Raw genomic sequence first — 13,317 nt, forward strand, 5'->3', positions numbered from 1 at the left:
GCCTTGTTGATGCTAGAGGTCAGAGGAGAATGGGCCGACTGATTCAAGCTGATAGAAGAGCAACTTTGACTGAAATAAGCACTCGTTACAACTGAGGTTTGCAGCAAAGCATTTGTGAAGCCACAACACGCACAACCTTGAGTCGGATGGGCTACAACAGCAGAAGACCCCACCGACGTACCACTCATCTCCACTACAAATAGGACAAAGACGCGTTACAATTTGCAAGATTTCGTCTGTAAAGCCGTGCCTGTGTTTGATCTCTAGTCTACTCTCCGCGCAGCCCGGCCACATTGCACTGGTCCACAAACTCCACCACTGTTTTAATTTTTGAAACTTTTTAACACAGCTGTGTAATGTTAATATGAGGGGCAAACCTGTATTTGTACCAGTGTTTCCGCGGGTAACTGCTATCACGGCGGCCACGGCAAAGAACACAGAAGTTATGGAATGCAACTTACTTCAGTTGGTAGAGTAATAGCCTGTGAGATGGAGCTGCTGGACCTGCAAGAGATGTGACCCATTGCCAGAATATCATAGTTCATTAAAAATGCAGTGCAGTGACGATGCAGACATTTCATACACACGTTTGTATCCGCCTTTCAAACCGTGGTGGAGCCGTTCATAATGAGTCAGCCGTCTCTCTGTGAGTAGCGTCAATCACACTCCCTCTCGCAGTTATAAATAGCCTATGTGACGATAAAATTTGTTTTAGTTAAAATCAACAAATAATCGTGATCAAAATTTTTGTTAAAGTAATCGTGATTATCATTTTGGCCATAATCGTGCAGCCCTAATATAGGGGCACAGCACCTATGGGAGCACTACCCATATCCCGAGCCTCGTAGCCCTTCGGCCGCTGCATGGGGAAATTGTTGAAAAAATACGATAGTTACCCTTTAAAAACTCATTCATATGAAGAACTAGATTCAGTCATTACACATCCAGCTAAATAAAAAGCATTGGCTTCACTGTTTTGGTTTTGTTTCTTGCGTCTTTGGCCACCTTCCTGGTGTAGAAAGTTACTCACACACATATAGCCAATGTGACCCTAGTCATGAGTAGGAAGCGCCTAAGCTATTCTTTAGTTCAGATAGTAATTAAAAATGTTTTTTGCTCCTCAGAGGCTTTTTGGTGAGGATGTTCCACTGCAACAAAGCGGCTTTGTTAGTGTCACTGAACTGGTCAGTGCCATGAGTGACACCTTCCACCTGAAACCTGTAGTGGATGACAATGTGCAGCACTGGATAGTCATGGTGATAAATGACAGTGACATTGCGCAATCAGGTGTGTATGCGTTAAATACCAGTAGGTTTGGGTACCGAAAACCAGTGTCAGTATGACCAGTATCTACCGGAACGAATTACAACGCTGATAACAGTGACTCCTTTTGGTGCCACTTATGGCCCTGACACACTAACCCAATGGCTGACCGTTGGCAGAAAAGGCCCTTTTTTTGGCCATCTCAGGGAGTTGGCCAGAAAAAGTGCCTCGGAACACACCAAAGTGAACGCCAGCTGATTGGACAAATGCATCACGTGGGTCCAGTTTCTCCGGAAATTGAAAGCCATAATGTCATGGCGGCTTGTTAAGAATACAATCTCATATTTTACTGAAATAGTTCACTGAAACGTGTTTTTAGAATAAAAATTTAAGCTAGAAATACGCCATGCAGTGGCTGAATCGTCAGTGTAAAAGATTTTCGTCATTTTGAGAGACTAGTCACGCTCATCCCACTCGTCATTTCCAGGTTAGCACTCCACCAATCAGATTGATCATTTGAGTCCGACTGGTTGCAGTGCCCGCCTTTCGACTCAGCATGTCAGGTTGGCCAAAATGTAGGCCGACGGGCCAACGACATGGAACACACCAGACTTCCGTCACCGACCTCGCCAGACTGTCTGATGGCCGAATATCGGGTTAGTGTGTCAGGGCCTTTAAACGCCAGAACTGCTCTTTGATGCTCGAAACAGAAGCATCACTGCATGTGACGCTAGTTAACATTACGCTGCAGAAGGCTCAACCCACCCAAACAAACCATACTCAACCCTAGATACCAACCATCAAGAACTTCATTAGGTGTGTAGTAATGCTGGTTCGAGAAATACTGGACATGGATTATTCATTTCGTGGTTACACTTAATGCTATCACCAGTTGTTGTAAATATAAATGTTATGTAATATGGAGGTCTTCTTGAGAACCTGCTACTGGTGCCTCACTAGGACACAAGTCTGTTTGTTTCTGCAGTCAATACTTTTCTAATCAATAATGTATTATAATAAATGGTGATGCCTGATATTTCACATGACAAAGCATTCTTGTGCAACAATGATTTTCAACTAAGCAGAAGATGTATTTTTCTTTATTTTGTAGACTCAAAGGTGACTGAGAGATCTGGTGACAGTGGGAAGCTGCCAATTATGAGCTATGAAGAGTCTCCTTGGGAAGCCAAACTGGAAGGAGGCAACACTAATATAGTAGAAGATGATGATAATGAGGATCTAAAGACCAATGCAACCAACAATTCCAAGAATACCCACGAAAAGGTTCGACAGTATCTTTTTTGTCATGTTGTTTTACATTACTATTAGGGCTGTAACGATATTCAAATTAAAACCGAAAAACGCGACACTGGACCACGGAACCATCCTTCCCGTCAAGATCCAATGCCACCACATCTTTAAATTGCTATTAGTATTATTTCTTTTGGTGTCTTATCCCCCGTTTTGTCTGGTAAATTTTGCTAACTGTAAAGACTACTAGAAGTGAAAGGAGGGGGCACCGGTAACACCATCGGAGCTGTAACATCACGAATGGCCGCTGTTGTGACTCGGGGTGCCTGGGTCTGTTTCCCGTCGAATCCGTAAACTGCCGGGAGCGTCCTTAGCACCGGAGTTATGTGCTGACCGGGATGGATGCTAGCTGGCTGGGGGCTGACTGTGGAATGGATGTGTCCTCGGGCCGGGGCTGTAATGATAGTGGATGGTTGCTAGCTGGCTGGGGGCTGACTGTGGAATGGATGTGTCCTTGAGTCTGTTGGTCCTACACTTGGGAAGGAGCAGCCTTCCACTGAACAGGCTCCCCTGGTTGTTGATGACGGTGTGCAGGGGGTGGCTGGCATTGTCAGTAATGTCCAGCAGTTTGTCAAGTGTCGTCCTCTCTGCCACCGTCACCAGTTAGTCCAGCTTCATGCCGACCCCAGAGCCGGCCCGCCTGATCAGTTTATCCAGCCTGGAGGTGTCCTCCTTGGATATGCTGCCCCCCCAGCACACCACAGTGTAGAAAAGGACACTGGTGACCACAGACTGGTAAAACATCCACAGCAGTTGGCTGCAGATGTTGAAAGTGCGCTGCCTCCTCAGGAATCTCTCAAAGTCAATGAACAGCTCCTTCGTCTTTACCATTACAATAATTATTATGTCTCATTCCAAACATTATTTTAAGGTACAAATTAAGTTTTGGTGTTGGATAAATAAATAAATAAAATAAATAATAAATAAATATAACTGTGTTGTAAAGTGGGATGTAATCAATGGCAAAACAAAACCATGTGGCAGAATTTTTTTTTTAATTACGGTTGAATTATGTTTACTGAGCCCCCCCCCACAAAAATAAAATAATCAAGGTTTGTATCAAATCCTGGGTCAAAAGTTGTGATATGAAACAAACCCTGGGTTTGGTGTATTGTTACAGCCCTAATTACTATGCTCTAAGTGCAATCTTTAACAGAGAGACCTAAATAAAGATTTTGTCAGGTAATCGGAACATTACATCGTGTGTTCTTACAATGCCAGTGCAAACAAGCAGGTGTCAGTCTCCCATTAACAGTGTACCCTGTGTAAAATGTTTTGGTCCATACATCAAAGTTTGACATTTCTTAAACTTACTTTTTAGAAGTGCCGTAGCTGTAATATGCTTTGTACTTGTAAAAAGTGTGTTCTGTAAAGGGCTAAATTAAACAATTATTAAACATCATTATAGCTTACCACTGTGTTTTTCATGTGTCCTACTGTAGATGTCTCAGATGTACACTGCCATTCAGGTGCATTGCAGCCCTTCGGTGCCCCTGGATGCCCTGCAGAGTCAACGTCTTAAACCACCAACACCCCATGGTGCTCGAGAGCTGATAGAAGTCCTGGTTGAACAGGCGGAGTCGCCAGGAAATTTCTACCTCCGCTTCAGCGAGAGTAAGGAGTCTCAGGCTATGGAAGACATGATGATTGAGATGAGGTGGGGAACTTGTTATTGGCAGCAAAGTCAAAAGATATTGTAAAAAAAATGGTAATATAAAAGGATTATGTGTACAGAAAGCGTTAGTTTCTGTATACATAATCCTTTTATATTACCATTTTAACATGCCTGGCACGCTCATATGTAGTATATCTAACCATATTGCTCTATCTGATGTGTAGGTAAAAGAGCTATATTTTCTAAAAATGTGTTCATTACTATAGATAACATACTAGAAAAAAAAAATGTATCCTATGGAAAATTAATCAGAAATCACGACACTTCACTAACCTGTGTTGCGGTGGGAGAAGGCAGAATTGCGACAAACCCCCTCCTGAGTTATCCTTCTCATCCAGATCCAGTGCTACCACATCTTTAAATTAGTATAAGCCATTTTGGTGCCCTATCCCTGTTTTGTAAATTAGTTTAGTAAATTTAGTAATTTTTAGCTAATTGTAAAGACGGTTAAAAGCTAAAGGGTGGCAGGGGCACTGGTAACGCTAATAGAGGCGTAAAGTTACGAATGGTCGCTGTCCTGACTACGGTTAAGTAAACTGCCAGTAGCATCCTTAGCACCGGTGTTATGTAATGACCGGGATGGTTGCTAGCTGGCTGGGGGCTGACTGCGGAATGGATGTGTCCCTGGGGCTGTTGTAGGCTCTGATCTCAAATGTAAGCCGGGAGTCCGAGGCAGAAGACAGGGGTGTGCTAGTTAGCTAAATTACCATTAGATTAGTCATCTATCTGTACAGTTAACGTTACTGATGAATTTGTGGGTTAGCCCAGCGTTGTTAACCGTGGTCAAAACGATCATACTATAAATAACTGAACGTGTTGAACGGTGTCGTAATCTTGTTACCTTCCAAGCTTCACATAATTTAGCATTAGCCACTTATCAACCAGCACCTTTTACTGTAGGTGCCAAAGCACTTTTCCTCATCATTCCCACTACACGTTGGGAGCGGAATTGCCCACTACTGTTACCCTTACCATTATTCTTGTCTCATTCCAAAGAGTTAATGAACCACTGAAACAGTTTGGAAACATTATTTTAAGGTGCAAAAGAATCTGGTGTTGGATAATCAATATTGAAATCAATCCATATCAATAAATAAGGTATCTGTTGTATAACTGTGTTGCAAAGTGGAGTGTAATCAATGACAAAACAAGGCCATGTAGCAGAATAAATGAATGAATGTTTACTGAGACACATCACTTCGCTTTCACACATTACAGAATGTAAACATCAGTCCTTCAACAAAGTCTCAACATAGACTTTTACATTTCAAGCTTCCTGATACTTCTCTATGAGCTATGACATCCTGTCTTTTGTATTTTTTTTCTCTCTTTCTCTTGTGCTTGTAGACAATGTTACACCTATCCTGAGGTGTCAGAGCGTTACCGCCTCCCTGAAAAATTTGTCAGACGGGGTCAAGTCTGCTGCGTGTCACCCAAAGGAATGTGGTTCTACCGGGTGGTGATCCACCAGATCATCAGCCCCACTCAGGTCGAGGTGTACTACGTCGACTTTGGCGACATAACCGTGGTACAGAGCGCCAACCTCAAGTTCCTCAAGTAAGGGCATCTCATAAATTAAAAGCGAAACTCGCGCCAAAATGTAACCTAGGGTCCTACTGTGAATGTACCCGAGTCAAACTTTTGTTTAAAAGACTAATTAGGGCTCAAGCGCCACTTTCAAGATTGACCGTAATTTGTTTTTATTTTATTTTATTTTTATCAATTGGTCTTTTGAATGGGAGTGCTAATGGCACTACTATAATAGCATCAACATCATTATTTTTAAAATTCCAAGAAGGCTCGACAGAACATGAAACTTTGCTCGAAGTATCAACAGTGTCTCTACACATGAACTCGAGCATTGAGAACATTGTTTGTGTACACAGAGTTTACTAAAAAGGTTTTTGAACAACTCCCTTTAGCTGTTGGTTTTTTCCCTCGCTGCCATCTCTGCTTTTAAGTAAACTCTAAGTAGACAAACAATGTTCTCAATGCTCGGTTCATGTGTAGAGTCCCTGGTGATACTTCGAGCAAAGTTTCATGTTGTGTCGAGCCTTCTTTGTGTTTTATTGTTGCTATTGATAGATGGAATTAAATTTATTAGAACAATGCACATAAATCAACGTTTCTGTAAATGCGCCATTGTTAGCCAGTCGGGTAATTTTCAACTGTAGTCCTAGTTACGTAGCATGCATGTCTTTATGTTGGGAAGAAACCGAAGCACCCGGAGGAAACCTACACAAACACAGGGAGAACATGCAAACTGCACATAGAAAAGCACGCATGAACCCAGAACCTTCTTGCTGTGAGGCAGAAGTGTTAACTATCATAGAAGTACCCCTAGCACTCCCCTCAAATGGCCATTTGACTAAGACCAAAAATTCTGTGAATCTTAAAAGTGTTTTTAAGCAAAAGTTTGACTCGGGTACATCCAAAAAAAGATCCTAGATTGCCTTTTGGCAAAAGTTAGGCTTCAAGCAGTTAAACTTTCCAACTAGTACTACCTCTACTGCTATTAAGTTGATTGGTTTCTGTGTTTTGCTGTGCTCTCTACGGTTCATCTCTGTTTCCTCAGGTCATGTTATTCTGAACTTCCGGCACAAGCTGTTCCATCATCACTGGCTGGAATTAAACCAACCACTGTGAGTCTTATAGCATATTTAATAATATATGCAGTTACCTGGCAAATGTGAGCTCTCTTGAAAAGGCCTACCTTCACTTTTTGTTAGTACCACAGTGGTCATCTGTATCTTGCATTCATCCTGTATTAGTTCCTAAAGACGGTGTTGTATTTCATGGTCCTTGCATTTCTTGGTCATGCATTCATCCTGTATCATTGTCAGACTGATTGTCCTAAACGCCTAGTGAATATTTGCCTTTGACTTGACACGTGAAATGTATTTGTTTAAAATTCCACATCTGTGTTGGATTATTTTCCTTTTTTGTTAGCCCACCAACGGCTTCATGATTGTTTATGTTCAAAAGTTCCATAATTTTAAACTAAGTAGTCAAAACTTCAAAATGTTCTGTTATATTGACTTTTATGAATAATAGCGCTGTGGTTTGCCTCTTGCAGGGCAGTTGGACTGCTGAGGCAAGGGCTTCTTTCCAGAAGCTGTGCTCCGAACGCACCCTGGTGGGAGCTTTGGATTGTTACACCAGAGGTGTGCTTCAGCTCTACCTGTGTGACACACATACTGATATCGACATCTACATCCACACCATCCTGGTGAGCCAGGGCCACGGGACAGCCTGCAGCCCTGCAGTTAGTGCAGCAGTAAGCGCCACACACTTATTTCTGCCATAGTCATGATAAATACCAGTTTTTGATTAGCTTGCAGATGTCTGTCATTTATAACTTTGGGTCCATCTGACTATAGACAAATGTTTATGTGACCATTGTATGAGTACTGAAATACATTTTATAGCTATTGATACAGTATATATTTAAACTTGATGTATACACCCACTTCTGTGTACTGTGTACATCCCTTTTCTTTCCTTAGTTGTGCGTCCAAATCCGCCCAGTGAGTCTCTACCTCGGGGAGGGAATGGTTGACTTGCCAGAGGTAGAAGAGGTAGCCACTTACGCACCCAAGCCAGCAAACATGATTGAACAGTCCATGTTGAATTCGCTCACACACATGCACACGCACATGCACACGCACATGCACATACACACGCAGATGCAAACTTCTGCCAATGAATGTAAAAAGCTTTGAGGCTGCAGTATTGCCAAACAAAACAGTATTGCCAATACTCTGTTACTTTGATTTGCAGCTTTATATCTCAATTGTTTCTTGTCTATGAGTTCACTCTCTTTGTCTCTTCTCCCTTCCCCCTCTTACACTTCCTCCTTCTTGCCCAATCTTTTAATGTTGCTGGAAAGCATTTATTCTCCACTGCCCGTGGCTCTTATCTTACCAGCCATACTGTCACTGCTGCAGGCCCACTGCAGCACCACGCACCCACCCACCCAAGTGTTGACACTCACAAACACACACACACATCCTGTTGCCAAAAAGAGGGGGGGAGGGGTCCTATTCAATGCTCCTTAATGTATAGTCACACTGTTGAGAAGGTCACAGCTTGTTGATGGCCAATAAATGATGTGACAGCCAATCAGTGGGCTGTTTAATGTATATTGGATTACAATATTGTGTTGCTCCTATCTTAATGAGTGGATAGTTGTTAAAGGGAACATATAGTAAAGAAGATTTAACAGTCAGTGTGTTTTCATGCACACCCCGATTAAGTGAATAACTGGGTTATGGCAGTTCTCCATGTATCCATGAGTGGGGAAGGATTGGAAGAATGATGGGTGGAGCTCTACCTCTGATACAGTCGGTGGTGGGGTAGGGCTAAACGATAATGTGTTTTAGCATCGACATCGCAATGTGCCCATGCGTGATAGTCACATCGCAGGATGTTGGGATGTTGACTCTAATCCTTTTTTGCTGCTTGGTACTTTAGAAAAGTTAACTTTCACCATTGTTCTTTAACATGACTATTACCGGCCGACCCTTTACCCTTTAAGACGGGTATCCATGTGGGCAACGTGTGTATGTGACGTTAATCCGACTAGGGTTATTGTCATGGGAAGTAAGGCTCTCGGTGTGTAGAAAAGTACCACAGGCAGCAGCTGACAGTGATGCGCATAGTTTTGATGGGTAGTCATTGCAGCTACAGTGGTCAGTGTTTTATGTTTGCTGCCAATACGAACTAAATCACCTAATTACTGCAACATAATTACGTCTCCCAGCCATTTCCTCTTGCAGAAAGCTGCTACCAGCCAGGCTACAGCTAATATAGTTAAAGAAACAAGCTAAAGAAACAAGGCGTCCGTTCATCTCATCTAACGCGGTTCAGAGCCGCAACACTGGAAACGTAACATTAATCTACAACAGATGTCTGTTTCTGATCTAACGTCCTTTACATTGATTTTCTTGGATACACAGAATTTTTTGCTAGTGCGTCTGACATGCAGGTCAATTTATTAAAAAAACAAGCTGGCCCCGCTAGTCAACCACAACCTGAAATTTAGAGGAAGCAGCATGCAGTCATTGTCATACACTTTAGCCTGGATTGATAGTATTATATGGATACAATGGTGTCATGCTAGTAAACTAGCGTATTTCTTCCTAATTTTCCTTTCCAAAATCACTTCAGAAGAGTAGACCTAGTCACAGCGCTTACGTGCTTTGGTGTTTGTAAAGCATCAAAGTTTATCATAGTTCATCTTCTCTGTAGATGCACTCCTCTACAAACTCACCGCAGTAGTCAAGAATGATTTATTTCCAAATGGAGATATTTGTCATCTTTTAAAAATTTTCTTTTTTAATATTGCAATATATATTGCAGGGGAAAAATATATCGCAATGTCAGTTTTTCCAATATCGTGCAGGCCTAGCGTACGGCAAAAAAATTCAGATTTATTAAGCCGTGTGTACGCACATCTGTAATCAATGTTCTCTTAATAAATCAGATGAGCCAAAAGTGTGCGTACGTGATTCAGCCTCTTATCCCCCCCCTCTGTACACGCCCATTTTTAACCATAAATAGTCAATACAAAGCACCTTATCAATGCTGATCAGTATGTTAATAACCCTTGCAGCTGTTCTTTATGCCAAATCATGACATCTGGCGGGCAAATAGAATTATAATTTCGGCCTACTCTCGCACAGTGTAGGTAAACCTGATCTATACCTATATTGATTATACTGTCTTAAACGGCGGGTATTACGGCACTTGGGAACAGCCTCGATATCCCAGACCTATATGATAAGATTTAACAAACCTATATATTATATCTAAACAAGGCTTTGTGATAAAGTTGCAAATTATAAATAGGCCAATATTTATTAAAAACAACAGCTGGCTTCCCCCAGTGTGGCAAGGACCTGCATTTGGAACGGGATGGCCAGCCATTGTCTGGTCACTGAAGCATCTTTCTCTCCTGATTCTTCAATTTCTGTAGTCCTCTTGCCAAATTCACAGCCTCAAGTAGTGGTATTGCGCTTATGTTATATATGCAATTTCATCAGCTGAAATCATGTTGGTTTATGAACAAATAATTCAACATCCAGAAAATACAACCAAAGATCACTGTACAGTGACATTTGTTAATGAAATTTTAAGGAAATGGCAAGTTTCTTGATGTCTCAGGTTGAGGAGGAAGAGCTGCCTGACCTGGAGTTTATTGAGGACAAAGAAGTTAGCCCCCATATCCAGGTATGACCAATTGATAATAAGTAAACTAAACAGTGTAGACGTACAATTAATGACCGTTTTAAATTGGAGCTTGCCTTAATTGGGTATCGACAGACTTAATTTTGTCATTCTAACTTACTTGCGGAATACAACTCAAGTAATTTTGTTTTTGATTGTTGATTCATGTTGAGTTTTTGCACTGCTTTAAATAAAGGATAAATAAAATAAAATGTATAATGTCAGAACAGTTTTTCTGTATGTGGACACAAAGATTTGTGTGTGACATATTTGAGAGTGAACACACACCACCAAAGTTTTCTTTATTGCTGTGTCTTGTTTAGGGTATGGACGCCAACCCGTTCAATGCTCTAATAAATGGCCAAACCTTCAGCTGCAGTGAATTGGGCTCGGCTGTGGCCAACAAACCGCCTCCTACCAGCCCTTCCTGTCTGATCCCCAGCCCTCTCGCCCCTCCACATTTGATCCAGACCCAGAAAATCCTAACTCACTGTAAAGCTGATGTTAAAGTAAGAAGACATCAGTTGTTTTTTATGGAAGCAAAATCACTAGATTTATTTTAAAACAGAATAATGGTTGTCTTTTGTCAATTAAAGAAACTTTAATCTCTTCTCAGACACTAAGCATGACTCCTGCACCAACACCAAAAAATGAGCAGCACTGGACAAAAGTCGCTGCCCACTCGTTGGTCGAGCCACCTCCGATCCTGAGGACCCTGAGCCTCCACACCCCTGACCTGGCCCAAATCCATGACTGCACTCAGGGTACATAAACATGCATACCAATTAAGTACACAAGGTTTGTGTATACACATGAATACACATTAAGTCTTGACTTAAAAAATCCAGTCTGCTGAATTGTTAAGACTGAGTATAACGGTCTTAACAACAAACAGCAAAAGATTCATACAAAAAATACTTTGCCTCGTAGGGTGATGATAAGTCACTTGGATTTAGTGTGAAGCTATTTCAGGAATGGTAATTTGCCATGTGAATTTGTTTTTGAATGGACATCATTGGTATAATCTCTGTTCATTATAAACAAACAAATTCACCACTTCTTCTGTGGCAGTAAAACTAGACGCCAATGTTCAATCCAACTGAAGGCTAAAGTTGAGCAAAATGCTTTACACAGTAAACAATATAAATATTTGATTTTGAGCAAATCATCACATAAAGTTTTAGTTATTTCTAAGAGTAGTATTGTTTCCTTCAAATTGTAAAAAGATAACATTGTACACACAAAGGCATGGCCTTTCTTGCACACACTTATTTTCTAATAGGATTTTACAATGACCTTTTATTAGAGGATGTATTGATTTCCATCCCGCTGCTTGCAATGGTGGATATACCTGCACTGGGAACCTGACACGGATTCAGTTAGACCTGTTACCAGAGCTATTTGACCCAACAAGCTGTTTTCATTACATTGCATTTGTCCTGATATCTATACACTGCTGCTCCACCATGGCTCTGCTTGCAAAGATTTAATGGAGAAAAAAAATGAAAACGGAGCGGGTCAAGGCAGCTTTATCTACAAATAATTTTCATGAATTGTAGCTTTACACAGAAAATGTATGTGACTACATAAAGACAGCAAAATGGTGCCCCTTCGTACGCATCTCATCTCTGTTTCACAGCTTGCCCTGAGACTTGTATAATGGCTTCCCTCAGGAACCTAATATTGCAGAAACATGGCTCAACTTTTGAAAATAATCTACACAAAAACTTGCATGTGCAAAGGTGGCACTTGTCACGATTTTCTTGTATGTCTTGATGTACCTACTGATGAGTTTTATCTGCTCAGCATATTTGTTACATACTACACTGACCACAACTCACAGTAGGGGTGTTGTGGGACTCACTTTTAGCCTGGCACTTTATTAAAATGGCCCGTTAAGGTTGTTCTACGGAGGACTTTGCTCGCACAGTTCTAAGTATCACAATGTAATGAGGATCAATTATAATAAGGTAGGATGATAAATAAAAACTGATTTATCACTCACAATATTGAAAAAGGGAAGTAGCGTAGTGTGAATCCCAGTTTAGCTGACAACTGCGCTCTGTCCCCCATGAAGAGCTTCACCGCTAAGGCTACTGATGCATGGCCTGTAGTGATTCAGAACAGTGAGTTGTTTACTTTGAAAATTGGATTGATAAAGATTTGTTTGTGTGTGTGCTGAACACCTAATAGTAATGGCTGTGTTTTATATTAATATTATTTTTTTTGGTCTTTTTTTTCTGTTGTCCAGGTCTACCCGTTTCTCCACTCCATCTTCGACACTCAGGCCATCTGTTTCCTGTGTTTGGGACCAGGTAGGACGTGTCTCCTGCATCCAACACAACCAGAATGAGTCAACCGACTTGGAAAAAGTGATAAAATCATTTTTTATAGGAAGTTAATTTTAATCTATTCTAGATCAGTTAAATTGTATGTTAGGCTCTGTTTATTGGTTTGATAACTGTGTAATTGTAGCACTTTCCTAACCGTTTTGGAAGTCAAAAGAAATACTAGAAATTGATGGCTGTTATTTTTTAAATGTGAACACGCTTGTGAATGCTTTTTGTTAAAAAAAGAACTTTTAGTCTTTGTGTTAAGCATTTAATCATTTTCAGAAGCCATCAAGATGTCTGTTTTGTGTTACATTGTTTACTTTCTTTTATATGTACTAATATTGCTGTTCTGGACAAGCTTAAACCATTTCAAAATACTGTTAAAATCAACAGAGTGTTTTATTTTGGAAAATAAATTTGATTTGCTAGAATATGTTAGCATTTTCCGTTTAGTCATTTCTTATTTTCCACAGTTTGCCTTAGAGAATTCAGTGTCTCACATAAATT

The 13,317-nt window shown here is 40.9% G+C and overlaps 1 protein-coding gene across 2 annotated transcripts in view; it reads left to right on the plus strand.

Annotated features, from left to right (window-relative positions):
- The window catches only part of tdrd5 (tudor domain containing 5), a 17,139-nt gene extending 4,300 nt beyond the window's left edge, over positions 1-12,839 (plus strand). Inside the window, exons 9-19 of one of the 2 annotated variants that reach the window (XM_034881191.1) lie at positions 1,125-1,287; positions 2,375-2,547; positions 4,017-4,231; positions 5,597-5,806; positions 6,825-6,891; positions 7,326-7,526; positions 7,756-7,888; positions 10,413-10,480; positions 10,801-10,986; positions 11,094-11,241; positions 12,729-12,839. In XM_034881191.1, coding sequence (XP_034737082.1) covers positions 1,125-1,287; positions 2,375-2,547; positions 4,017-4,231; positions 5,597-5,806; positions 6,825-6,891; positions 7,326-7,526; positions 7,756-7,888; positions 10,413-10,480; positions 10,801-10,986; positions 11,094-11,241; positions 12,729-12,796 — 1,632 coding nt within the window. In that variant the 3' untranslated portion in view covers positions 12,797-12,839. The remainder of the gene's footprint in view (positions 1-1,124; positions 1,288-2,374; positions 2,548-4,016; positions 4,232-5,596; positions 5,807-6,824; positions 6,892-7,325; positions 7,527-7,755; positions 7,889-10,412; positions 10,481-10,800; positions 10,987-11,093; positions 11,242-12,728) is intronic. The other variant, XM_034881190.1, reaches the window with a different exon arrangement.
- The last annotated feature ends 478 nt before the right edge of the window (positions 12,840-13,317 follow it).

This window comes from Etheostoma cragini, chromosome 9 (assembly GCF_013103735.1).
Source record: "Etheostoma cragini isolate CJK2018 chromosome 9, CSU_Ecrag_1.0, whole genome shotgun sequence".
NCBI lineage: Eukaryota > Metazoa > Chordata > Actinopteri > Perciformes > Percidae > Etheostoma > Etheostoma cragini.